A 27984-nucleotide genomic window follows, 5' to 3' on the forward strand; every position below is an offset into this window, starting at 1 on the left:
TCTACTCATCCACCACTAACAAGTGCACCTCCACTCAAGGGAAAGGAACGGGGACCTCACTTTTTTGATGGAAAGAGGGTCAAAGAATTTGGGACCTTGTTTTCCAACTACCACCAGTAAGTGATAAACAAATATTTATTTAATAAATAAATAAATAAATGTTGACTAAGTTAATTTGTTAGAGGAGACCAGATAAAGCAAGAACAGGCCTGAGGGGCAACTGTTGGCAGCCAGTGGCACTTCGGAGACAATTGTGAAACCAGCGGAAACTTAATTGGCTCGTCAGGCTGATAGGTCTAGCATCTCTCTAGGTCCCTTGAAAAACAGCAACTGGGTTATATTTAGCAAGTGATGACGTGTTGCTGGGAGGTGCCCATTGTGTGGGATGAATGTGGTATATGAAATGACTTTAGGAGACATACAGATATTGCATTAGATGACACCGAATCACATGATTTAGTTATCCCGTTTTCAGTCCTCCTTTAGTACTTCTCATCGTGTCAAGGAGAGTCTCAGCTGAGTGACAATATGCCTTTAATAATCCTCTAATACTGTGCTAATTAATATCTCTTTACACCAAAGAAAAAGCAGGCTTGGGGCTTAGCACCTTGGCAGTCAATAATGTCTACCCAGAATTTTTAAATTTTCATGTTTATTTTTACAATTATCTCCTACTCATGGCTTAGTGGTTTTCTATTCAGATGGTAATATATGCTATTTAGTGTAAATGTAAACCAATAAAAGGCCTGTAAAGTATTAAGCTCATTAAGGGTCAGAGTTAGACACGCAGCAAAAGCCAAAAAGATCTACCCAAAAGAAAAATATACCTAAAATGAAATATAATGAATATAATGAAGCCAACAAACTAAAAACGAGAAAACCTGAGCCTACACACTGCTGGAGACCTGATGGACTTAATGACCACCAGGGTCCTTTCGAGCACTGACATTCCGGCTCTTCCTAGAGAATTTCTAACTCAAGGTCTGTGGCCTCGGCTTCTATTTTGGTGGCAAAATGTAGGGTAGGAAAATCAAGGCGTTTATTAAAGTTAGTGCAATTCTTAATAGTATTAACCATTCCTCACCCCCCAAAATAAGTGAAAGTTTCTGAGCAGTGCTTCTCAAGGTCGGACATGCATAGGAAGCCCCCGGGGAATCTTGTTAAAAATGGGGCTTCTGATTAAGGTCTGGTTTAGGACCTGGGGTTATGTATTTTTAAGAAACTTCAGGTGGTGCTGATGTTGTTGATTTGGGGACCACACTGGAGAAACAGCAAGCTCTAGGAACAAATACAGTGTTTTCTGAGCATCTCTCCCCAGCTCTGAAATTAGTGATGTTCGCATTAGTAGACTGAAATCAGCCATGGTTGAAGAATTTACACCAAGAAATTCAGCACTACAAACCAGGGTTCAATTTCATTGTTTTATTAATTTCTAGGCTAAAAAAAAGTGATAGGAAATATATAAATAAAATTTACAATAAACTATAGCACCCAAGCACACATATAAATACGAGTACGTACACACAGACTGATACACACGTTCTCCTCCAGAGAAGCAGCCGTTAACCATCTGTGGGGCCCCACAGGTCCTACAGATGCATACAGGACAACCATGTAGATTAGGGACTGGCAAAATCTTCCGTAAAGACCCAAATGGCAAATATATATATTTTTTTAGAGATTTTCTTTATTTACTTATTTGGCGGGGGTGGGGGGGGGGACGGGGACACGAGTGAGAGGAGAGGCAGAGGGAGAGGCAAACTCCCCACCGAGAAGGGAACCTGAGGCAGACTCAATCAACCCCAGGCCCTTGGGATCCTGACCTGAGCCGCAGACAGACGCTTAGCCGACTGAGCCACCCAGGCTCCTTCCAAATGGCAAATATTTTATACGCTTTGTTAGTCTGTCGCCGTCAAAAAGGAGACAGCACCGCTGCTGCAGCTTGAAAAGCAGCCACAAACAACATGTAAATTAGTAAGTGTGGCTCTTTTCAAAGAAAATGTTATTTGTAAACGCTGAAATATCCAATTTCCACATGTCGTGGGATCTTCTTCTCCTCCTTCTTCCGACGTCTTCCAACCACGGAAAGTGCGGAACCATTCCTAGCTCACAGGCCACAGGCGGCCAGCCCGCCGCAGGACCCCCTTGTCGAGATCACAATGGAAGAGAGCGGAGCGGCGCTCACGGCGCGTTGGACCCGGGACACAGAGCCCCGGCAGAGGGCTCAGCAGGCGCACAGACCCGAGGGCTGGAAGGAGTTCGGCATGCTCCGAGGCCCGGGGGACCCCTGTGGCTAAACTGCCCCGAGCAAGAGGGGAGCATGAGAGCCGGGCGCGGGGAGCTTCGTTGAGCCTTAACGAGAGGCTTAGAATTTACTCCACACTCGGGAGAGAGCTCTCCGGGCGCGCGGAGCAAGGATGGGCCCTTGATCTAGTTTGTATTTAAGGACTCCTCCGCCTGCCGCGGGGCGCGACCGGAGCGCGGGGCCCGACAGGAGGCGGCGCGGTGTCCCCGGGGGAGAGGCGAGGCTGGCCTGGCCCCGCGTGGCCCGTGTCCCGGCGACAGAGCAGAGCCAGGAATGCGTTCAGACGGACTTCCGGCAGGTGAGCCGAGGCGGCCAGGAGGCGCGGCGGGCCCGACACCTTCCCTCCAGCCCGGCTCCCAGACCCAGACGCTCGAGGCCCCGCCCGCGCCAGGCGCCGTCCCGGGACCCCCATCCCGGTGCCCACGCCCCCCCCCCCGCGGGCCCTCCCCGCCTGATCCCTCCTCCCGCCGGCACTCTCCGACCTCCGACCCCTCCCCAGCTTCCTCCACCGCCCCACGTGGCCTGAAGAAAACGCTGGTCTGAATAACTGGGCCCTCGGAAGGGGAAACTGAGGCGCCCCGGGGCCCTCCTGTCAGGCCTGCGCTCGTGGAAAACTACCCCCGCCCCGCCCCCCACAGATCCAGAGATTCACCTCGGGGAAGTCCTCGGTCGCGGCTACCTCGGCGGCTCACGGTTCCACCGCAAGGAACTTGGAAACGAGCAGAAAGCTGGGGCGTCGAGACACAGCCCCCCCGGCGCCGCCTCACAGAACGTCGGCTCCCCAATGCGCGCGAGGCTCACTACGCATGCGCCCTGCTCTGCCCCCGCCCCCTTAGTCGGCGGGAAGAGGAGGCGGAGGGCAGTTAGTGCGCAGGCGCGTGCTCGGAGCGTGGCCGGGCCGGGACCGCCAGCCGGAGCGCGAGTCCGCGCCGGTCTCAGCGCGCAGGCGCGAGCTGCTGGCTTCGGTCGGAGTCAGATCGCCGAAGTGCGCACGCGCGAGAGTTTCTGGCAGAAAGCAGACGAGCCCGGGCCGGCGCGGGGCCTTGTGGGAGGGCTTAAGGAAGTAAAATGGCGGACCTGGCGAACGAAGGTAGGGGAGGCGCCGTCGGGGGCCAGCTGGCGGCCAGGGAACGGGCGGGGGGAGGCTGAGGGGCCATAAGCCCGAGGGTTGAGCACCCCGGAGTGCGGGGGACTGTGTGCTCCGGGACAGCGGCCCAGCGGACCCCACAGCCGCCCCCCATTGCTTCCCCTCAGGGCGGGCTCACCGGCCCGGCCCATCACTCCCGGCAGCCTCGGCCCTGCCACCGTCCGGCCAGAGGGCTTTGAGAGGCTGCTGGAGCCATAGCTCTGAGACCCTTCTGCTCCCCGGGCCAGGTCAGGGCCCGAAGGGGGCGGTAGGCGCGGCCTCAGCGCCTTGGCCTCAGATGTAAATAGACCTCTGGGCCTGGTCGTCGCCCAGCGCGCCACGCTCCCTCCCGCGCCCCCTCGTTCCCGGGGACCGGCTTGTCCCTTTCCCCGGCCTGGCGCCGAGGAAGCGCACCCCCGAATCCGGTGGGCTTCTCATCCTACGCGGGCCCGCTCCATGCCCAGGATGGAGGACACCCGATCTGTTCCCCACCCCCTCCCCGAACTCGGCCCCCAGTTCCCGCCAGTTACCCCAGATCCTTAGTGGCGACTTGAGAGTCGCGCCTCGGCTCCCTGCATTTAGGCCTGGCCACAGGATGTGGAGCCCTGAAAGCCGCGGCTGCTTTTTGGCCCTTTTTCGTGGCACTTCCAGAGAGGGGGAGAGAGAGAGACAGACAGACTGTGCGAATTCCTTCCTCTCTGAAGCGCTGACATCCCACCCGAGCGTTTTTGACAAGGTTACGGTTCCAAAACCTCTCGAGAAAGCACTCCATAAGCTGGTGTCTGCTCGAATCAATAGTGGTGTCGGTATCGCAGCAGCCTGAGGACTTCCGAGGCCTATTTTTAGCTCCCTCCGTTTCTAGGTGCACAACTGTAAGTTCTGGCAAGCTGTCTACCTGCTTGGCCCTCTTCCCCCATACCTTGCTCCCTGCTACCGGAGGGTGTCCTGAGGTTTCCATACTGACCTGTAAGAATGCATGGATGAAAGAGTTAACTGCCCACCCTGGCGGAGCATTTGGGGGTGGTACCCTGCACCTTTTAAAGCCTGAATCCTGTCGTCTTGAAATACTCCTCACTTAAAAAAGATCCGTGAAGTAGGTATTGTCAGCTGGTCCTCTTGGTTAGGAAACCGAGTTAGAGCACTGAAGTTACTTGTCCGAGGCAGGTCACAGAGCTTGTGAGCCGCAGGAATGTGTGAATCAGGAAGTCTGGCCGCAGAGCCCAGCCCCCCATACACGCCCCCACACCCCCTGCCACCTTGCGCTGTAAGTCTTCTACAAGAAGGAGGAGCCCACAGAGGGCTGAGGCATCCCAGTTCATAAGATCCAGTTAAAGGTAGGAGAGGGAGTGGAGACAGGGGAACCAATATGACATGCTGTATATATAGGTTTGGCCCATTCAGTTTCTTGAACTTGTCGATCTTAACAATAATATTGTCAGAGATTTTACTAGCAAGGTGGGCTTATTCAGGGGTAGCAGGGCATGGCAGGGTAAGACAAGCAAGCACGGACAGAACCATAGGAGAGTCTCGCAATGAAGGACAGGAACAGGATTTTAGGGAGAAGGGGAAAGTTGTGAGCACTTGTTTGAACCAGAAGTCTTTCGGAGAAAAGCAGCAGTTCGGGGTGATGACAGTTTCTCATTGGCTGAGTTACAGGGGTGGGTGGTTTCCTATAGAAGACTCAGGGTACCTCTTCTGTCACGGCCTGTAATTGACATTTCTTTCCTTTTGATGTTTCTTCTGTTGGGGGCTGTAACTGACCGTTCTCCCCTGATTTCTTTTGCATGGTAAGGCAACCCCTTTTGGCCTCCCTTTTACCCCCCTCAAGTTTGCTTTAGTGAGGTTTTTCTCATTATTAATTTTCGCAAACTCAAGACTCAACATATCCAACATCATAGTCGACATCTGCATGTAAGTGTCTCATCGAACAAAATCCCTGTCTTTACCCCCAACACCTGCCCACTCCACAGTCTTCCTTCTATTTGTAGTAAATAGCAAGTCCTTCCTTTAATTGTCCAGGCCAAAAACCGTGAAGTCACCTCTTCATTCCTCTCATATGCCGCAGCAAATCCTGTCAGTCTATCTAAAATATTTCCAGAAGGTGAAATCCACTTCTCACCACCAGCGCTGCTTTTCACCACTTGGGCCTCCCTTCCAACTTTACCCATCTAACGGCTCAGCCCAGAAGCTAGAGTGGCCCCATTATACCTCCCTTTCCTCCCATTGCACTCGCTCTGCTTGAACCACTCTGGTTTCCTCAGTGTCCCTTGAATGGACTCTACACTCACCGCCTTTATGCCTTTGGACCTTCCAGTTCCCCTGCCTGAACCAGTCTTCCCCTAGGTGCCCCTGTGGCTCACTCTTTTGCCTCCTTCAGGTTTTTACTCAAATATTACGGAGAACTTCTCTGGCCGCCTATTTTAAATTGGATCCACATTTCCTATCTCCTGTATACCACTTTATTTTACTCCCCAGCACATAGCAATCTCTGACATATGAAGTTTACTTGTTTGTTTGACTACCCGAATATAAGCTCTAGAATATAAGCTCTGTAAGGGCAAGGATTTCTGTCATGATCACAGATGGATCTCCTACATCTTGAACAGTGCCTGGCACAAAGTAGGTATCCAAGAGATGTTTGTTGAATAAATGAATGAATTCATCACTGAGGACCCATATTGTAAGGTGTACTTTTGAGCACAAAGGGGAAATTGTGGATTCCTTTTTCCATGGATACCATTTCTAGTATATGGGCTAACACGTGAGCTTTTGATTGCTTAATTGAACAGTAAGTATAAAACAGAGGAATAGAATGCTTTATATTTAAAGTTTTTGCCTATTAAATGCTACCCTCACTCAGTACTTTGTGTCTGACACTAGTTCTGGTGTAGTTGTCTTCAGGACATAAATCTTAGTGGCTTTTTGGCTTGTACAGCCTGCTGAGATGTTTAATGTATTATCTGCTGTGTAAACGAGGCCTTTCTTGCCTATGCACTTTGAAGTTTTAGGGACTGCCCCCTGTGTGTGTTTTTCCTCCTGCTGTTTGAGCTCCACTCAAATGCGCTCTTAGCTTCCATTTTTCCAGAGTGCTCTTCCAAGCTGGTCCATCTTCACACCCAACCCTTCTGTCGCTCTTTCCTGGGCCATTGCTACCCATGCGCCTGGGCTGGGGCATCAGAGTCACCGGGCGAGCTTTCTTAAAACCACAAGGGCTCAATCCCCACACCCCACCCATTCCAATTCTGCGAGATGTCGAGTGGGCCCTGGGCATCTGTACAGAGAGAAAGCAGCATGGGTGAGTCCGGTGTGCAGCCAGGGTTGAGAACCACGGGCTTGAGTGGTGCAGATTAGGTGTGCTGTGCTTGTTCGGAAAGAAACGTTTCCAACTGTGTATTTAATACAGCATCTTGTTGGCCTTCGTTGCCATGGTGATCTCTTCAGGGATGGTGACAGCAACTCCCACAGCCCTTTCTTGGTACTCCTATAGTCTGACTTTTAAAGTCCAGTTGGAATGCTTCTCCTCTAGGAGACAGAGAGAAAGTGTGCGTGTGTGGGTCTGTGTATGTGTTTTACACTTGTGTCCAGGGATACTCTCTTCTGCTTGGCATTTTGCTGTTGATCTATCCCAAACACATTAATCATTCTATCCCCTGCATCATAGATGGATGTCAGGATTTGAATGCTGAGTTTTGTGCCTTTAAAAGGTAAAGAATGGGCAGAGGGTGAGTAAAGTGTATTTAACCTATAGAATATCTTGGATTCCAGATCCCAGTGTTTAAAGATAGCACATACATCTGCATCCTTGCTGGCCTGTGGACATGGTATAAAGCAGCGTTCTTACCTTTGGCCCTACTAACATTTGAAGCCAGATAATTCTGTTGTGAGCGCTGTCCTATGCGTCGTAGGGTGTTAGCAGCATCGCACTGTCCCTAACCCTATCCACTGTATGCCAGTAGCGCGCACTCTCCCCGTACCCCTACCCCAGCGGTCACGACCACTAACAATGTCCTCAGGCGTTGCAGAATGTCCTGGGGCAGGGGTGAGGAGAACCACCCCTGGGGTAAGACCCGCTGGTGTGACGTAATGGCAGGGCGCAAGCTTTGCCTTGCTGAGAGCTGGCTTTGTGTTTAGACTCTGCCGTGTACTCTCCGGGTGACTTTGAGCAAATTTCTTAACCCCTTTGAACCTCGGTTTCCTCACCAGATGGGAATCATGATAATCGTGGGTATTTCATGGCTGCTGTGAGCATTGGGTGAATCAATGCATATGAATTATTTAATACCTATCTGCACACACAGTAATAAACAGTAAATGGTAGCTGTTTTTTACTACAGAGGGCTCATCCTGTGGAATGGTTTGGCGTGAAGTCTTCAGGAGAGAGAGAGAAAGAGAGCAAGGAATGAGTGTGCCTAGGGAGGCTGGCCCTGGGGTGCACTGTGATGGGACCCCAGCTGGAGCTGAGCTGTCAGCCCTTCTGGGTTCTTTCTTGCCTTCCGCATGATCCTCTGCCCAGGGTTCTCAGCTTCAACACCGTAGATGTCTGTGGCCGGCTAATTCTTCAGCACGTGCAATGCCCCGTGCCTTGTAGGATGTTGATGAGCTTCTCTGATCTCTTCCCGCTAGATGCCAACAGCACCCTCCTCCCTCCCCCCATCATGACAACCAAGAATGTGTGCAAACATTGCCCATGTCCTGGTTGGGGGGGGGGGTACAAAGTGGCCCGCAGTTGAAAACGTCTGATCTAGCCTGACCAAATGTCACTCTAGAGATTTTCACGGGTGGCTTGGCTTTTCTCAGTTTTCACCTTACTTGATGACTTAAAACTTAATGCCTGAGAGAATGAGCTACAAGTGAACTGGTCGGAATCCTCATATCACTAAATTCTCACCGTCTCCTGCCATAAACTTAACTTTTAGGATGAGTGAGAGACAACTGCTTTAAAACTTGTCGTGAAGTTATGATAAACATTAAATGGGATTTGTTCTGAAATCAGAGTGTGTATGTGTGACTGTGTGGTGCCTCTTCCGTCTGTAGCATGTGGGGCTGGTGGTAGCTGGGTGGTGTCATGCTACCTCTGAGGCTGCAGAATCTTTATACATTTTGAAGAAAATTTATGTTTTGGTTCCATCATATAGACCAAAAAGGTCAAAGTTCTGCAAAACTTTTGAACCGTGTCTTCAGCCTGCCTCTCACTTAACTGAAAAGTGGGATGACCCCAGCAGTCCTGTTATGTCGCACATTCATTCGGTGTCAGGGCTAGTCGGGGTCTGGTTTGTTTATACTCGGGGAGTTAGAGCGAGTGGAAGCAGAAGGAACGAATGGAGGTTAGAGCAGGCGAGCTCACATGGCATTTGGAAGAGTGGCAGTGTGTGGGAGTGGCAAAGGGGGCATTTTTGGTACCAGTTCAGTTTGGCCTAGTTACTGCGTTCAGGCACGGAGAATAGGCCGGGGTAGCGTGGAAGGTGAGGACCATCTGGGGGTTCTGAGAAGGGCCTTCTGTTGCGAAAACCCTGAGACAGGCAGGCCGCAGAGGTGGCTGGTGTTAACTTGGCCCTGCCTTGGTAGCTCTCCATGGTACTTTGAAGCAGTCCAGAGGCAGGTGGGTTCTCGCCGTTACCCGCTCAGGATCTCCTGGAGCTGATGGAGGTGGCGGCAGGAGTTCTTTGTTTTGTTTGAAAGGGATTTGTTTTTGCCACCTGTGCACAGTACCCTTCCTGGTCCCGTGGAGTCTTGCTCGTGGTCGGTGTGATTTTGTGCTCCTTGGGAGAAAATCATAGAGCTAGGGCCTCAGAGAAGAGCTCCCTGGCTGTCCACAGTTGGCTTCATCCTTGGCATTCTTGACACTCGGTGCTGTTGCCCAGTACTTGCCGTGAGTCTTAGCCCTGAGTGCACCCCATACTTGTTCAAGAAGCCTCTGGAGGAAAATAAAAAAGTGATGCGTGGGCCACCCCATCAGTGACAGTGGCAGGAGGTCCAGAGTGTCAGTAGTTTTAAAAAGCTCTGCAGATGTTTTACAACACGAAGCCAGAGTCAAAAACCACAGGCAGAAGTTGCAAACTTGCTTCAGGGGCAAGCAGATGTGTTTAATTTGGCCCGTTTAGGAACTTTGGTTTGTTTTTAATTAGGAACCAACATTTAAGAGTTTTGAGATTTCAAGGAGGGGGAAATAGTCTAGGTTTCTCGTTTCTCTTGAAAAGCAGGAACCAGGCTGTTCCAGGGCTCTTGTGCAGTAGCAGGTCGCCAGGACGGAGGAGCAGCTGCTGCCCTTAAGATAAGACTGTGTGCCCCAAATTATAATGTTGAAGGTACAGCAAACACATGACATGCAGAGGAGAGAACATTAGATGAAAATCGTAGATGCACTGATCGCAGATATGGAAGACGTGTCTGCAAATAAAGAAAAAGACTTGGAATGCTCAGAATAAAAAGATCGATTGTGTGCCCCCCAGGACACCGCATTCCCCACCAAGTAGTTTGGGATCTGGCCCACTTCCTTCTTTTCCCATGCCTGCCTGACCTTGGTTGGCATTTGGGATTCAGCCCTATTGTACTGCCTCTTAGATGCAGCTGTCTCTGCGCGTTAGCAGAGACCCTCAGCGGAAAGCTCTTGACGGTCTGTAATGAATTCGGGATTCACTATCCCCCGACTGTTAGTGCTCAGAGAGCAACATATGGCAGCGCTTCTCCAAGATGGTCCGCGGGCCCCTGGGAGTCCCCAAGACCTTTCAAGGAGACTGCAGGTCTAAAACTGTTTTCATAACAATACAAAGACATTGTTTGCCCTTTTCACTCCCATTCTCTTGTGAGCGGACAGTGAAGTTTTACCCGAAGGCGCTAACAGCGTCCTACAGCAGCAGACGGACTGCAGAAGCAGGTAAGGGACTCTCGCCGCCTTCTCTTAAGGCGGACATTGAAGAGATTGGTCAAAATGCAAGACAATGCCAATTTTCTCACTAACTTTTTTGTTTTAAGAATTACTTTTCATAAAACTTATTGTTTAGCTAAGCCCTTACTACCATTATCCTAAAGAAGTTAACGTTTTGGTATTTTTTTAGCTTTACTTTCTAACCTGGGAAGTATCAACAGCTGTCGCCAACAGTTAAAAAAGCTCGTAGAGAGTCTCAATAATTTACAAGCGTGGAAAGCTGTCTTGAGACCAAGCAGTTTGAGAACTGCTGGCATGTGATCGCGCAACCCCATCGTAAAGAGCCTGAGCGGAGCCTGTCGTGAGCTCGGCGCGGGTTTCGGCCCCATCTCTCCAGCCCAGGACAGTTTTAACTTGGGACTGACTGGCAGGCCCCGAGTGACTTGCTCGTGGCACCATTGGAAATACCTGGATTGCCTGTTCTTGATTTGCATCTTACCTCTGCCACGTACTTGCCCAGGATCTTGGGCAGGATGTCTGACCTCTGTTCCTGCATCTGTAGCCTCGGGATGACGCTGATCAAGTCTGAGGGTCATTGTTCCCAGAGAATGTTTGTCGGGTAACTGACCCACTGGCACGTGCGGACGTGCTGTCAGTTACTAGTGGATGTTACTCTAGGATTAGAGGTCTGGATGGAGAAAAACCTCCTTTTGGATTGTGTTTCTCCACCTCAGTGTTACTGACATGGGGGCTGGCGGGGGCTGACCTGTGCCTCGCAGGGTTTAGAAGCATCCCTGGCCTCTACCCACAAGATACCAGTGGCACCCCGCCCCCCAAGTCATGACACGGAAAAATGTCTTCAGACATTGCCAGATGTGCCCTCCCGGGCAGAATTGCCTGAATTTAAGAACCCCTGGCTTAAGGGAGCCCATTGACCCCCAAGAGACTGCAGTCCCTAATCATTTGGCCTACTGCGGTCCGAGGATGTTGCACACATTTAAATGCACAAAGTATGGGGAGGGAGAGAAAAGGGGACTCCCAGAAGCTAGGGGGTCACCACAGTGTGTACTGTCTGACCCACTGGGAACTTACTTTGGTGTATAATGTGAGTAAGGGATCTAACTCCATCTTTTTCCAAGTAATCAATGCAGAGTTTCTCACCTGCAGCATCGTTAACATTTGGGGGTGGTTTGGGGACCCTCATGTGCACTATAGGGTGTTGACCAGCATCTCTGGTCTCCATCCACTAGATGCCATTAGCAGTTCCCCCACATCGTCATAACCAAAAATGTCTCTAGACACTGCATAATATCCCCAAGGGGCAAAGTCACCCCTGGGGGAGAAGCATTGGGTTATGAGATTAAGTAAAACTGTCCAGGAATAGATTATTCGCCAATTGGAATTTAGGGCTCACCCTCCCAGCCTCCGTTTCCACTGTGGCCTTTTGGCAGATACAGAGGCATTGTGGACTCCATATCCCTGTGATGGAGGAACAGTGTTTTCCATGACCTTCAGCACTGTCTCGGGTTCAACAGAAGGACCCCCAGAGAAGCTCTGGATCTAGGCCATTCTATGTCGCAGAGACTGAAACCAAAGGCCACATAAGCAGGGCAAGTCAGCTGGTGCAGTGCACCTGCTTCCAGTAGCTTCCAGCCCATGCTCGTCCTTTCTAGTGGATCAGTAGCATTGACTTCACGAGCACTCGTTCTCTTCCAGAAAACTTATCCGTGCAGGGCTCTGTCCTTGGCTGTCACTCTCAAAAAGAAATAGGTATTTGCAGAGACAGTAGTAGTTCCTCCGTGTGCATGTTTAGAAGGCAGGCCTTGCTTTGTACAGTAAGTTTAAAATGCTCTTGCTTTAGCTAAACTCCCCCAGGTTTGCCGCACAGAATCTCGGGAATTTGCTGACCCAGAATGAATGCCTGTGTCACATTTGTAATAGCAGAGCAGGAGTGGGGCGCACGGTTCTTGAGAGTTTGGCTTTCTCAGGTCAGGAGTGGGGGGAACAGGCTACTCTTTGCACAGAAGGGAAATGATGTAGCATTGATGGTGGTGGCCGCTGGGGGTCTGAGAGTCCAGGGCCTGGATCAGTCATTAGCACCATTGGAGGTCCCCCCCATTATGGGCTCTTATTGCCAGACGAGTGGGACTTGATTTAGCTGACCACGTCTGCCCCTGAGAGAGCAAGGGGGACTTCCCCCACCGCATTAAGATCCTCTCAGTCTTGGCACAGCTGGGGCTGCAGCAGGCTCAGTCTCCAGAATCTGCCCACATACCCACTTCACCTGGCTCCATGGCCCGGGACTAGCCCAGGCTGCCATTATCACCGCCACTTGTCACCTGGATGACTCCTGAAGGCTTTTAAGTGGTCCCCTCACATGTCCTGCCTCTGTGAGACCTGTCTTCCCCAGCAGCCCCAGGGAGGTCTTCCCCAGAATTTTTTTTTTTTTTAAGATTTTATTTATTTATTTGACAGGCAGAGAGGCAGGCAGAGAGAGAGGGGGAAGCAGGCTCCCTGCTAAGCAGAGAGCCCAATGCGGGGCTCGATCCCAGGACCCTGAGATCATGACCTGAGCCGAAGGCCGAGACTTTAACCCATTGAGCCACCCAGGCGCCCCTTCCCCAGAATTTTACACGAAACCTTCCTCACACAAAAATGGGAAGAATTGCTTGAGGACCACTCACTGACGGTGCGACCCTTTAAAAATATAAACCAGGTCCTATCGTGACTCCTCTGGCTTCCCTTTAAACTGGATAAATCCGGAGTCCTCACCGTGGCCCCCTCCCCAACCTCACCTCCTACTTTCCCCCATGTTAGCCTCTAGGTTCTTTCTGTCCGTAGGACTTTCGTATCTGGGATTCTCTCTACACACTATACTCTACCTTCACCTGCCTTACCCCGTTATGCCCAAGGTTCAGATGACACCTTAGGGCGGCCATACCCAGCCATGCACCCTATAGTGCCCTCCTCCCCATGCTCTTCCCGCTACCCTGCTTTATCTTCCTTATAGCATCTCTCTCTCTCTTCCATCCTGTCTCCAGTGCCAGACACAGTGCCTGGCATGTGGTAGGTGCTCAGTAAATCGTGCGGCTGCAAGCTAGGCTTATCTGGTCGGCTTACCATCAGATCAGGCTTGAGGGATTCTGAGCAAATGAGCATGTGAGTTGTCCCAGCATCTGGGCAGCTTTGAGACGGGGCCAGATTTTGAGGCATTTATCAGTGTTGGGGACCTAGGAGTTGGAGACAGTCCTTGAATCCAAGACTGGTGCTTTTAGGTGGCATCAGTGTTCTTGCAGTCTTCTGGGTAAAATTATAATAATGAGCATAATGCCCAGGTGGTGTTCCTGCTGCGTGCTGGCCACTTCCAAACATTTTGTCTGCATCATTTCAGCTAAGCCTCCCTAGAACTGCCCGGGGTGTGGCACCGTCCCTCTTGGACTATTGGGGAACAGGGAAGGTCTTTTGGGTCGCCTAGGATCCCAGCCGTAAGTGCTTGAGACCTATTTGAATGCCCACAAAAACCAGAGCCTGCGTGTCATCAGTTTCGGTCTGCTGCCTCAGCAGAAGTTCTGTGGTCCTGGGATTTGCTTCCGGTGGGGGGATTTCCGTTGTCTTCCCTGGAGCTTTCCCCCAGGCTTCAGCCCCTTTGATTTCACCTCTTGGCTCTGCCCATGTCGTGCCGCCTAGTGTCAAAACAGAAAAATGCTGCAAAGCTGGTTCTCTGAATTTCTTTCTTTCAGGTGAAATTGCTGGCTTTGTAGGACTTATTTAACACGTTTGTGGGGTTTCTCTTGGATTCAAGGCACAAGAGTGCCCAGAGCACAGGTTCTGTCACAGCCGCTTACAGTCTGGGCGAGAGGGGTGTGGGGCAGGGATTGGATGGTTTGACTGTAGGGCCGGTTTGTGTAGAAGGAAACAAGGCAGAATGGGGTTTGGCCTTCGGTGGGACCTCAGGGGACCTGAGGCACCACCAGCTTGGAAGTCAGACTTGGGCTCCTGGTTCCAGCTCTGCCGCTCACCAGCTTTGTGACTTCAAGCAAAGCACTGTCTGTCCGAGGCCTCTTCATCTCATTTCATGATTTACAGATAAGAGATGATAAATAACATGTATGTCACGGGAATGTGGTGATGTTAAATGAGACAGGGTGTCCCAAGCACCTACCTCTAGGTCTAGTAAAGACCGTTCAGCAAATGTGACTTCCTTATTGCTCCTGATGTTGTCTGAGGTATAGAGACGCAGCAGTCAGAGCACTGAAAAGTGGCTTGGATTTCAGGAGATGAAGGTAAGGGCACAACAAAGAGCATTCCAGAAAGAAGTGCATAAAATAAAAGATACCATCATCTCCAAAACCCTATAATCTCCCTGAGACCACTGTAGAGTTGCCAGGGGAAAAACATACTCAAGTACCGAAAAAGGAATTAAGGGACCCACCGCCCTGTGCTAGCTGGGCTGGGTGGCCACTGAGCGTTCAGGACACTAAGATCAAGAGAGGCATCACCTAGCAACAGCATGTTTGAGCTCACTTCCATTCTTCACTAGAGAATTAGTGTGCAAATACAGCTGACACATCAGTGACAAATTCACCTTTATGTTGCTGCTCAGAACTGTTTATAATAATTCCCGAGAAAAGAAATGACTTGATGGGTTGAGATAGTGAGTGTTGTAGGATTAAAGGAGTTGTCACGTCTTAACAGACTGCTGGTTGTGTTGCCAAGATGCGTTGCATATTTTTTGCACAGTAAGAAGATTAAGACACATCAACCCAGGATTAAAGCTCATTTTACACAAGTGCTTTGCTGACATTTTGGTCAAGAATTCCAAGTGGCTTTCCAGATGGGGGCCGTTTCCTGGCAGGTGTTTGAGACATCATTTAGGAGGGGAATAAACAGAACAGGCCAAGATATCCCAGATTTGCCTCTCTGTGTGTTTTCCTGGGCCTCCATAGTTTCTTCTGTTTGGCTTAATGGGCAGTCCTTGGAGACGAAGGTTGGAGGCAGCCGCTGGGGGTGTCCGGACTTGTTGCAGGGCATGCCCGTGGTCCTGTGCACTTGACCGCTTCCACAGCGTGGACAGAACGTGTGTGTGTGTGTGTTCAGCCTAGATTCTGCGTATGTTCTGCAGGGCACTGTGTGGTTAAGCCTTTGAAAGACGGAGACGACACGTCTTGTTTCACCATAGAACGTCCGTATCTCCGGATGTGTCTTCGTTCTGTCCCTGACGGTCCTAAGGATCCGCTGTTGGCCTGATGGCACCCTTCTCTGAGGCAGAGGGTCATGTGACTTGAAAGCTTCAGGCCCACCCCAAAACTCATCGTTCACCCTCTAGTTTCCTTTGTGCTTTCCTGGAAGGGTAACTAACAGCTGCTTTCTTCCCGATGTTACCTCCCAGAAGAAAAGAACGCCTGTGTCCTAGCTCCAAGGCCCAGCTGGGCAGAAAATAGGGAAGGAAGCAAACCGGAGTCCTAAGTTCTCCCTCTGGCCCTTGCACCTGGATGGCAGGGTAGCCCAGATGTAGTTAGAGACCTGGCCCCACCTTGGACGAGTCACTCAACCTCTGAGTCTCCTGTTTCCTTTCCCTTAAAGTAAGGACACCGGTACGACCTCTCCCCAAAAGTGATTGCCAAGAGTCAGGGCGATGGGTGAACAAAGCGTGGAGTGCCTGCCCGACCCGTAAATACACACGCGCCGCCTTCCGGCCCGTATACGAAACTACCCACAGTTTGGGGGAAACCCGCTGGGGAATGTCCTTGCCGTCAGTCACACACACAGGCTGGGAGGAGTCTGGAGCTGGGATCCCGAGACCTCTGTTATCCTGGAGGTAGAGAAGCATTCTCTTCTATCCCAGGGCCCCCTCTGGGGTCCAGGCCAGTTCTTGGCTTCCCTTCCTTTGCCTGTAGCGGGCAGCAGACGCTCCACCTCCTGACCTCACAGCTGGGCAGCTGCCATCACCCACCCCCCCGCCCCCTAGAGGTTCTTCTACGCTGGCTTCCGTGTGAAACATCCTTGCAGTGCCCTTTCCTTTCCCCATGCTTGCTGCCTGGGAGAGAGACACACATGTCCTTTGCGTTTTAGGATTTTGTCTATCAGTCTCAGCACAAAAAAGACACAAAACCCTCAGTCTTGGTCCCTGGCATACTTACAGGGGTGGTCTGGGAAGCTTAGTGTTTCAATTCTCTCAAGTGTGGGACTGTTTAAAACTCTCGTCCTCCTTTTGAGGTTCTTTATCACTATTTGAAGAGGTATTTTATGGGCCCTCCCCCTAACACAGACGGCATACAGCAGATTATGGACGTTCCTTTCAGGTGAGGCCTTTTCGGGCCTTCCCACACCTGTACCCAAGGCATCTGAGGATTTTCTCTTATGTCCCGGGGCCCCGGCTCAGTTCTGCTTTAGGAGAAGGGCCCGCCTCCTTGGAGCCCCCTGCTTCTGCCCAGAGACTTCTCCCTCCCTTCCCTGTAGGGAGAATGGTCTGCGGTCCCTCGGGTCGGGAAGGAGCCTGCATATCAGGGACCCCTGCCTTCTTTGGAGCTGTCTTCAACTCTTTTCCTCAAGAAAGGACCTGCCTGAGTGGTGCTCCCCTTCCAGGAGCTTCTCCAGTAGACCTTGCAGTGTAAATGCAGACCTCGGATCCTGCGAAGGGAGGGTCGCACCCTGCTCCTATGGCTCTGGGCCTGGGTGGTCTGTTCTGTGCCTGTCTCAAGGGTCTGGAGTCAGCCGGTGTGTTCAAGTGCTAGTAAAGCAGCAGGCGCCCGCAGGCACCACCTTGACCTTGGAGTTCTTCCAGCGCACTTGGCTTTCTGCTATCTTAGCCTCCCCCGTTCCTGCTCACCTGGCTAACTGCTGCCGTCCTTCGCTTGGATGGTGCTTCCCTCGAGAAGCCTTCCTGGGCGCACTCCTTCTCCACAGCCTGACCAGAGCCTCTGCTCTGCACTCTGAGTCCCTCTTACACTTCTCCCGAGTTGCAGCGTTCAGCTAGAGACTAATGGCAGCTCTTGGCCGGCAGGGGACATGTCTCTCCGTGTCACCACCATACCCGAGAGGCCAGCATGAGGCCTGGCACGCAGCGGGCACTGGGGTGTGTGACGTTCCAGAAAGTTGCAGTTGCTGAATGAGTGTTAGGCTTGAGTCCATGCGCATAGCAAGCTGTGCATCGGGGGGGGGGGGGGGGGGGGGGGGGGGGGAGTGGTTCCCAGGCTCCGCCGCCTGGAGCGGGGTGCCCTGCCAGTCGGGGCTGCGTCAGCGGTGCCTTCCGGAGCAGGGCCCGCGTGAGGATGGGTGAGGGGTGCGTGTGGAGAAATCCCAGACATCCGGCGGAGGTATGAAACAAGAGCCGAAATCTTTTTCTTTTTTTTTTTTGACAGGGAGAGAGAGACCGCGAGAGAGGAAACACAAGCAGGGGGAGTGGGAGAGGGAGAAGCAGGCTTCCCGCTGAGCAGGGAGCCTGATGCGGGGCTCAACTCCAGGACCCCGGGGTTCATGACCTGAGCCGCCCCCTCCCCCTGCCAGTGCCTCAAGAGCCCAAATCTGTAGCCTTTCTGCGACTGGGCTCGCCTATCCATGTTATTACCAGGACTGCAGAGACCAGATCCAGGACAGTCCCTGGCCTTAGGGGTTACAGCTGGACTGTCCCATTTTGCATCTTTACCTCACAGTTGGGTGGAGGGGGGCAGGGGACAGGAGAGCAGGCCCTGTGGGTCAGATGTCAGGGGGGCTCACTCCTTTCCGATTCTGGCGTGTCCCCACCCCTGCTGTTAGCCTGGGGGCTCGGGGGCCTTTCCCACCTGGGGCCTGATCGGCACCTGGGATCACACCGGGGCTCCGGCGGGTGTGGGCTGGCGTGCGTGAGCTGCGCAGGGGCACACGGAGGAGGGTGAGGCGGGGTGTGGATGTAGCAGCAGCCACCTTGGGCTTGCATGCAGTGCCATGGAGAGCTGGGATGAGGGCAGAGCGTCTCCCACGTGCCACCCAGAGGCGGGGTCCTAGTTTGAGGCCACTCGTGCTCTGAGTCTCAGCCCACTTCACACCCCAGTTTTGGCCACAGTCATCCACAGAATACAGTTCTCAGGCCTCATGTCAGGGGAGGGATGAGGAAAGAGGGGTTCCCTAATCAAATAACTTTGGAGAACATTTGGTTACATAGATTGCTTTATTGTTGATTTTTCTTAACCCTTACTATGCGGGTGTCTTTAGCCAGTGCCCCAGGGAGGGCGGCTTTTTCCCAAACTCAAAGGATTGATTTTACAGGAACAAAACACCTGGTTGAGAGAATCTGGATCAAATAGTTGGCATTTGATTAACATTTTAGTACTTTAGGTCTTCACATGGTCGGGTCTCTAGAAGTCTCTGGTGGTAGTTTTCCCTTCGCTTGTGACAGGCTGGGCCGGGCTGCACTTCAGGCAAGTCACAGAAGCTTCCTTCACTGCTCTGTTCCCTGTCCGTTCCCCAAACGTGGGTTTCTGGCTGAGCGAAGGCTGCTTGTCCGGGTACACAACCAGAAGCAGTTCAATGGGAGCCGCTTAAGAACACAGGCCGAGGCCGCCGGCGTGAGCGTGGGGCAGGCGTACTCGGAGTGGGGTGCGCTCGAGTTGGCCTTCTGTAATGTCAGTGCTGATTTGCAGCTCACGAACTCCGGCCCTCCTGGAGCCCAGTGGGAGTTAAATCTGTGTGACTGGTGCTGTCTGTCTTTGGTGGAGAACCACGGACGCTCGTTGCTACGGTTTAGTTAGTGGGGCAGGGGTTCGTCATGACCGCCAAACCATCCGTCAGTGAGGGTCGCGGTGGGTCCTGACCTCGCCAGTCCTGGCGACATTTCATCGGCTCCAACTTCCTGCCCAGCGTCTGTTACGTGTGCGGCTCTGAAGGTACCGTGGTCCACATAACAGAGGCCTCGCTCCTCTGGGGCTCCTCATCCGGGGGTAGATGCGGCCAGTGAGGAGATGGACAAGTCACCCCTGGCGAGCTCCCGGCCCTGTGCGCAGACACGCCCATCGCTTTGCATCAGGCATTTGACCCCGAGGTTTTCTGCCCCTGGCTTCCTGTTGACCATTTTTCCTGTAGGGCCTTGCACAGAGTCAGAGCTTAGTAAATGTTTGCGCGAGGACACAGCAGCTGGTGTTACAGGTGTGTGGACCTGCAGAGGAGTCTGGTTCAAAGACTTAGTGGGCGACGCTTCATGGAGCACACTGGCTGCTGGCACAGAGCTGTTTTGGATGCCGGATGCGTGGTCCCTCAGCCTCCCTGACAGGTAGCCTCAGTGTGACCCGTAGTGGGGTAGAAGCCAAGAGCATGCCCTGGGGGCACAGGGAGCAGCTCAAAACTGGGAGCTTCCTGCCAGGTACAGCGTCCAGACCTGAATGAGTGTTGGCCCCGGAAGAGAAGATGAGAGTGTGTTCAGGGCAGAAGACCAGACGTATAGTGGAAGCACGAGGCGTGCAGGGGGCAGCGGGCCCTTCAGTGCCCCCATAGGGGTCCGGCCAGGGTGGCCTGTTGGAAGGAGTTCCGCACCTAGTCTGGGGGGTTCTGCTGAGTTTTAAGTCAGTGTCTCACACCAGTGGTCTGGCTGCTCTGCGAAGGGGGACTGAAGGGAATGAGAGAGCAGAGGTGGAGAAAGGAAGGTCTTAACCGCAGTAGTGGCGGCTGCAGCCAGGAGTTAGTGGGGGCCTCCGCGCGGGTCTAACCGGGGTTCCAGTTCTCCGGGAAGCTGCTTTCAGGCCCCATGGCCCTCCCATGGCCCCTGTCCACCCCCAGCTGAGCACCGTGCCCGCTTGCAGTGCAGTTTTCTTCCAGCAGACGGACCTCTCCCAGCTCCTGCTTGGACCCTGCCCTGTGGCTTTGTCCTGCCCCAGAGACCAGAGGCAGCCCAGGCCTCTCACGTTTGCCCAAGTCTCTGCAGCCCTTTCTGGGTGCGTGTAGGTCAGCCGACACAAGAAAGTGCTTCCCCTACCGTCCGCATGGTTCTCCCTCTGTTCTCGTCCTTCCTCGATAGCCTTCCATCCATTTCTCCAGTTTATCAATGCCGAGTGCTGCTGTTAGACCACAGGGCCGCCAAGGGAACAAGGCGCGCTCCGATCCCCTGGATTTGATGTCGTAGTAGGGGAGACAGAGCGTAAACCCATAACTACTAGTCTGTCAGGTGGTGTTACCTCCTGTGAGAGAAAGTGTCTCTGCTTCACTGTGAGGCCGGGCAAGGTTTCTTCTGCAGAGTATCGTGTGTTGAAGTCTGCAGCAGCTAGGCCTCGCCTCTCGGGCTGGAGGTTGTTAGAGGACAGCAACAGTTAAGACAGGCTTGAGCAAAAATCAGCATTTGTTGGCTTAACTGCAAAGTCAGCGGGGGTGGGGTTAGCTTTAAGCTGTGCTGGCCCCAGGCCTTCCAGCGGTGTCCCCAGGATTCCGTTTCCTCCTCTGTCTGCGGCTCTGCTTCCCACTGGATTGACTCTGGTCCAACGTCCCTTTGGTGACGTGAGACTGATCACAACCCCGGGGTTACCTCCTACCAGCCCTGCGGCCCCAGCAGAAACAGCACCCCCTTCCCCGGTAGCTCCAGTAAAAGTCCCATTCACTGTCAGCGGCCTGGCCTTACTCACATGCCATGGTGTCCCCTGGGGCCGGAGTACCAAGTACTCCTCCCCGGACCTAGAGCCAGGGGCGAAGGAGGGGTGGTTCCCTGAAGAAATGGGGGACTGGAGGGATGCTGGGCTGGGAGTTCCTTCCCGTGTGCCTTCACTCTTTGCCGCTGGCTGAAGTGAGCTGGAGGCTGGCTTGTGGGCTGAAGGGCAGTGCCGGGAGCTCGCCGGGCTGCCCTGCGGTGGAAGTGATGTTGACGCGCCGCTGCTGTCCAGAGCGCCTCCCGAATCCCTTTGCTGTCATTCACTGTCTGGCACAGGCACCTTCATTCCCTCCTTCGTCGGGGTTTGTCGGGCAGCACCAGCCCCTGTACCGGGAGAGGGCTGCTTAGGGAATCACGGCAGTGGGGCAGGCGGCATCCGGGCCTTCCCCATGGGTGAAGGTCGTCCTCCTGCACAATCCCCCAGCTGGCGGCAGGGGCAGGTGGCAGAGGCCTGCAGATGCCGCTGCCCCTGGACGGGAGGCCGAAGGGGTTGCCTGACAACAGCAGGTGGCGCCACCCTGGGCTCATCACGTGACCGAACATTTCAAGGGTTTCTTCCTTCAACAGCTGGGCAAGATGGACTCGGGTTTTTTCCAACTCCTTAAATTCTTTTTTTTGGCAGGTGATCTCACTTAGAGATCCAAGTGGAATGTCAGGTGCCTCAACCAGGGTACGCTCTCTGAAGGGCACAAGCTGTGTGGCCAAGAGGCGGCCGTCGGTCCGGTTATCCCCAGGCCCCCCTCTGGCCTTGAAATTGGAAAAACCTAAACTAGTCTCCAGCATTTGAAATTGGGGAGGTGCCACATAAGATCTGACCCCTCTGTGCCTCGTTCCTGCAAGGCCACCGCTGGCGGCGCTGGGTGGCGGCAGTGCCCTGGGTGCCCAGCAGCCTGCCGCCCTGCCCACAGCTCTCCCCCAGCCCCGGGCGGGGCTGTTCTCAGTGCGTCTTGAAACCTTTTTCTTGGTGTATGATAGGCACGCAGAAAAGCGCACATACCCTAACATTAGGTGTCGGGTTTTCACAAACGACATGCCCACGCAGCCGCTTCAAGAAACCGTTTTCTGAGTGATTTGATGTTCTTCGGAGTTACCGGTTTTATTTTGGGTTTGTTTTTTGTTTTTAACTTATTACAAACAAATGTAGCTTTGTTTACTGTATGACTGTAGTGTTGGGGGGAAAAAAACCAATTTTTCTTTTTGCAGAAAAACCTGCCATTGCTCCGCCCGTCTTTGTGTTTCAGAAGGATAAAGGACAAAAGGTAAGGGGCCGGTATGTTCTCTCTTCACATGATTACTCTGATTTGTTTTATCCCAGAGGGCTCTCCCAGGTTACACGGCCAAGGGGGCCAAGGGCGCTTCTGTCTTTCAAGCCACCACACGGAGCTTGAAGGGAAAAGGTCCTGTGGCTTCAAGTTACCGTGTGAGAGGTTAAGACGGGCGTGTGTGGAAAGGGCTCAGATTTCTTGCTTTTAACAGTGGCAGAAAGATAGTTTCTAATCTCTAATGCTTTGTTTTAGAAAGAGTGTACGTTAGGAAGAGTAGGAGAGAAAAGGTAGACAGAAGAGGGGAGGGAAGGAGGGAGAGTAATGGTGGTTAAGGGGGAAGACATCACCTTTAAAGATTTTAGGGAGATATTCTGACCCCCAACCAACTTGGCAGAAATGCACTTCGAGGACTTAATAGTTGGCTTGCGTTATGTATTTACCGTCCATCTTTGTTACACATTGCTTCCCCCTCTTGGATTTTAAATGTCTTGGTTGCCCTGACGTTGGGAATACTTTGCCCAGTTCGTAGCAGTGAGCTAATAGCTTCTTAAAGTCCTGCTCTGTGCGGCCGTAGCGTTCCGACGTCACGTGCGCTGTTTATCTAGATGTCGTTGACGTTTTGGCAAATCAGTGTGGAGGGTCGGGGTTGTGTCCAAAGTTAGTTGGTGTTCTGCAGTCGATGCTTCCCAAGCTTTTAAGAAGGACTCTGTCCAGCAAATGGATGGTCCCTCCCACCCCTGCCCCAGGACAGCAGATGTGATGTAATACCCATTACCAGATTTCAGAGCGAGGGACCAACGTGCTGCGCTGGGTTCTGTGTATTTTGAAATCCGTTTGCATCTTGTTGATAAGAACAGCATTTTGAGAGAATGCTCTGGTGGATCCCCAGTCCCCTGGCAGGGTGGCCAGCTCTGAGGTTGGGGGCTGCTGGTCTGTCGCTTTGGGACTCCTAGAGGCTCAGCTGCGGCTCCTAGATCCCATCCCTCAGCCTGACAAGTAAGACCAGACTTCTCTGTGGCCCACATTGTCCTGGACTGCATTCAAGTACTGTGCCAGGAAGAGAGCATGTGTGTGTGCAGGGGGGCAGGAGGGAGAAGTGGCTGTCCAACCACCCCCACAAAAAGGACCCCTTTCAGCATACCTTCCGTGTGAGCAGGCCTGATCTGCTAGGGTTGCTCTCACATTAAACTTTCCCATTGTTCATTCTTTTGCTAGAGAAAGAATCGTAACACCTGAGGAAACATTCTTCCTGTTCTGTTTCGGTTTTCCAGGTGGTAATTTCAAGACACTTCAGCCTCTGCGGTCTCCTCTCCCATGGGCCCTGACCAAGACGTATCACTTAATTACATGTATTTTTATCATTTGTCTTTTGGAGCTTCAGTCACTGTGAGGGGGCTGCTGCGTTTCTGCTAGCTTTTAGAAACGCCCGTGTTCAATTTCTGTTTTAGATATGAAAGTTGCTTCTCTCAGGATTTTGTAGAATTTTGAATTTTATTATGATCTTTTGAACCACTTTTAAACAGGTCAGCAAATGAATAAGACCTGCCATCACCGCCTGTTTTTATAAATAAAGTTTTATTGGCACACAGCCATACTCATCTGTTCCCCATAGCCGAGGCTGCTTTCCCTCTGTGACAGCAGAGTGAAGTAATTTGGATGGAGACATACGGCTCACAGAGTCAAAAATAGTTAGTAGCTGACCCTTTCTTTATAGAAAAAGTTTGCCAACCCCAGACTTAAAACAAGCAGTAGGAATTAATAATTCTTTAAACCTGAAACTTTTGGACAACCAGCAGGACAAAACTCTAAAATGTAATATTTGGCTGAATATAAAATATTTTTTAAATTACTTATTTCCACATCAGTACTACTTTCACAGCTGAGGTGGTCCTTGTCTGTGGCCTTGTAATTCAGAGGCTGACTTGTATGTGTTACGTGCGGAAGGTTGGGGCGAAGTTGCATCCGAAGAGTAGCTGGGAAACTGCTCGTGGTCATCTTAAAATGTGCAGATGTAGTTCTTATCAAAATACTGACTCAGAGCCAACTCTGAACGGGCTTGTAAACATAACTGCTCTCCGGCTCTTCGGGGTTCAGCCCTCCGCTCCTGTCGTGCCTCTGGGACAGCACCGCAAGCAGGACACGGGGAACCCTCCGCATGTTTACAAAAGAGGAGCCTCCGGAGCACTGTCCGCCGGGGCGGCTCTCTGAGCTGCTGGGTGGAGAGTGGCCAGGCAGAGACGGAATCTTCCTTTCTTTCTCTGCTGCTTAGGACAGCTCAGAAGTAAGAGAGCAAGCCGCGTTTGTTTCTCCTCGGCTTCCCGTTTCCAGGGAGATGGGCAGGCAGAGCTGCAGGCAGCAGCCGTGGCACTTCGGACAGAAATGGGGGTTTGAGCCTCTTTCAGGTCCTGTGTCTCTCGCCGACCTCCAGCCCGTCTGCCCCTCAGCCTGCAGAGGCAGAGCAGGGAGCAGGCTGCACGGGCTGCTGTGGCTCGTTGCCCCTTTTCTCTTCCACTTCGTATTTCGAAAATATTCAGGTCCTCAGAGAAGTTGAATGAATGGTATTGTGGACACTTCGGTGTCCCTCATCAGGCCTCACCAGTGACATCTTTGTCGTAAGTGCCAGAAGCGCACGACTCCAAGTGGCCCCCATCTCCTGTTTCTCCCCTAACTCCTTCTGTCGGCGGCTCCCGGGATGAAGACCGCTGCTCTGTGCGTCCCCAGTGCTCCTGTCACTCCTAAGAAAATGATCGTGAAGTCAGACATGTCCTTTAGTGTATATAGTCCATTACCGTGTTGTCCTGTCACCAAAATGTTCTTTACAGCTGTGTCTTGAGCCATTTCTTGATCCACAGTGATCAAGAAGTCCGGCCGTCCGCTGTGGGACCACCGGCTTCCCTTTCAGCGAGCGGTCTCTCAACCCGCCAGTGGGCTGCCCTTCAGAGCTCGCGGCCCCCCTGCCCAGGAGACACTCCACAGGCCCCAGTGTTATTACTGAGTCCTACTGAGGTAAATGATTTGAAATCGGGAAAAAAATGAAGCTGTTAGCCCAGGTGTTTTGTTTTTGTTTTTTGTTCAGTAGCAAAGCCACATGGCGTTTTCTGTCCTTCCCATCCAAGGCCCAAGTTGCGTTTATAGCAGGCTACGGATTGGTGGCGGCGGCCCACCGCTGGTATCGCGTGACAGGTTGTCAGTTCCCCGTTCCCTGTTCCCGGTTAGAGAAAACGATTCACGGTTTGAACTCCGGTCCTGATGCCTAAAATCCCGTCCCAGAGCCCTGCTGACAGTGCGCCATTTCCCGTCCTTCCTTCCATGTTCTCACGCTTCCTCAAGGGGGCGCTCTTCGTGACCCGCTTGCATTTATGCATTTCTGGTTTTAGTGGCAAAAATGAAACTTTTTTTTTCCTCCTTAACTGCCTTGCATGGAGACGGTTTTGTGTTTTGTTTTGTTTTGTTTTGTTTTTTTCTTTTCTTTTTGATGTGAAGAGACTTCGAATCTTAGAAGGGTGGTAGTTTCATTGACTGTGACGACTGTTTCTTCCGGATACTTTATCTTCCAAAAGCTTACTCTTCTGAACAGGTGAGGTCTCACGTGTAGGGTGTTGTCTGTTTGGGAGAAGGACAGAAAGCCGTTGCAGAAATGCTGTTGAGCAGGAAGTAAGGCTCCCTGAAAGCGCTGTCACAGAACGTCTAGACCTCCTCTGGAAGCTACTGTTGATGTAACAAGCCTATCCTGTGTGCACCTGTTTGTTTCTGGATTTTTGTCAGCCGTGTGAATTTCAGGATGATGTCAAAAGCGACCAAAATCTTGATGTCTGATTTTAACAAACATGTTGAGGAACTACAGGTCCTGTCTTGGTTCTCTAGAGCTCACTTTTCTTGTCCAGCAAAGTCACTCGGACCCAGGTAGAGAGTGCTGGGATGGCGTCTGTGTTTCTTTTTAGTCCTCTAGTTTGGGCTCCATCTCGAGTTCAGCACCACCAGGACACTTGAACACTTACGCTCGAAAAGTAGGGGTTAAAAAAAGAAAATCCCCCGTGGTTCCAATTAGAGATAGGCCGTTTTCCGGAGAGCTCTGGGTTTAATTTTTCTTTTATCAGGTGTTGGTGCGTGGACCAACCTTCATGTCCTGAGTAGGTTGGAGGAACAGCTTGAGAAGAAAGGCCTTTGTGCATGTGGATCTCCCCTGGATAGGAAGAGTAGATTTTGGTGACTTTTTAGGTGTGTGGATGAGTTAACATTTTGTTTCTTTTGCCTTCCTCAGAATGTTTGAAAGTTCTCTTAAATCCTCTTTACAGAGTTCCTTTCATCCATCAGGCTCACCTTTAGGAACTAGCCCCCAAGCCCCATCTAAAGAGGTTTTAGTCACTTCACACTCAGAAGAAACACGGCCAGGTCTGTGGAGAGACAGGACAGCCACGTAATTCAAAAAGCAGGAGAAATGGCTCCGTGTTGCGGACGGTGCAGAGCAGATCTGGGGACCGGAGCCTCTCTGTTTCAGGACACAGGCTTCTTAACCCATTCCTCAAGAAAGGAGTCAGCCACAGGGCTCTGGGTCCACGGGAGCCCCTCCAGAGTCCCAGGAACCACCTCGAAGGATGCTAGGGGTGTTGGACTTCCAAGGACAAAGACTTCCAGAACCAGCTTTCTCTTGCCCTGGCTGTTTTCTAAATACACCCTTGCCGAGGTGTTCAGGGTGAACGTGGGAGAATCCTAGACCAAGGGGCTCCTTCCTCCAGCTGAACTCTCGGAGTGTCTGCCACCTGGCTTGGTCACCACGCATCGGCACTCACTGAGCACCGAGAAAGCGTTGCCTTGATCTCAGGTTTAAGCAGAACAAATGGAAAGCTGCGGGAAGCACTCTAGCAGAACGCAGAAGCATCCGGACCCTCCGCGCCCCGTTTTGTAGCTGTGTGCTATTCCAGGCCTGCCTTCCCCACCTTAGTGTACAGAAATGGTGCTGAGGGCCAGCTTTCCCCATCGGTATTCTTGCCGAGATGGGTCCTTAACACCTAGGGACAATCAGACATGATTGCCCCTGTCCCCCTCTGATGGAGCCTCTGCCCCCATTTTGGTCACCACGAGTGTTGTTCCTCATGCACAGCCCGTAAGCACCCTAGCTCCGTGCTGCCTGCTTTTCAGAAGGGGGCCCAGGCCTCCTGCACCGTTAAACCGCAGCCAAATCCACGTTCATTTTCCGTTCTTCCATTCTGGAGGGCCAGTTTCATGGAGCAAAACAACGGCACGTGCCAGCTTTCTTGGCTCATCCTCCCAGGCAGGAGCTGCTGAAGTCTGAGCGTCTCCAGCCCTTTGATCCCTGCCCACCCCCGTCCCATGTTGTGGCCTGTATTTACATTGAAGGAAAATTGTCTTTTTTGCTCCCAGTCCTCTGCAGAGCAAAAAGACTTGTCGGATTCGGGAGAGGAGCCTCGGGGGGAGGCTGAGGCCCCCCACCATGGCACGGGTCACCCCGAGTCAGCTGGTGAGCATGCCCTAGAGCCTCCTGCCCCCGCTAGCGCTTCCGCCAGCACTCCTGAAGCCCAGCTTCTTCCTTTCCCGCGAGAACTGGCAGGGGTAAGTCCGCCTCCACCCAGCGCTCCACAGCCTGGGGGTCCCAACCCAGATCAGCCCCTTTCCCTTCGGGTTCCTCAGATCCAGACCCTAAACCACAAGCAGCTGATGATAACTGAAAAGGTGGTCACGATCTCTGCAGCTCCCTTTAATTCTTGCTGCCAGAAAGTCAGGACAGATGGAGTCCCCTTTTACACGGAGACTTTCTGAATGGGGGCATATGTACACCCATAGCAAGAAGCTAATCCT

At 52.3% G+C, this 27984-nt stretch overlaps 1 protein-coding gene across 11 annotated transcripts in view; it reads left to right on the top strand.

Moving 5' to 3' along the window:
- Positions 1 to 2204: 2204 nt before the first annotated feature.
- The window catches only part of RANBP3 (RAN binding protein 3), a 53158-nt gene continuing 27378 nt past the window's right edge, over positions 2205 to 27984 (top strand). For 3 of the 11 annotated variants that reach the window (XM_047709260.1, XM_047709244.1, XM_047709254.1), the window contains exons 1-3: positions 2205 to 2603; positions 22106 to 22161; positions 27550 to 27738. In XM_047709260.1, coding sequence (XP_047565216.1) covers positions 2579 to 2603; positions 22106 to 22161; positions 27550 to 27738 — 270 coding nt within the window. In that variant the 5' untranslated portion in view covers positions 2205 to 2578. Of the gene's footprint in view, positions 2604 to 3255; positions 3396 to 22105; positions 22162 to 27549; positions 27739 to 27984 lie in introns of those variants that run through there. The other 8 variants (XM_047709216.1, XM_047709236.1, XM_047709269.1 and 5 more) reach the window with 6 other exon arrangements.

The sequence above is a fragment of the Lutra lutra genome, chromosome 1, assembly GCF_902655055.1.
Source record: "Lutra lutra chromosome 1, mLutLut1.2, whole genome shotgun sequence".
NCBI classification, from domain to species: domain Eukaryota; kingdom Metazoa; phylum Chordata; class Mammalia; order Carnivora; family Mustelidae; genus Lutra; species Lutra lutra.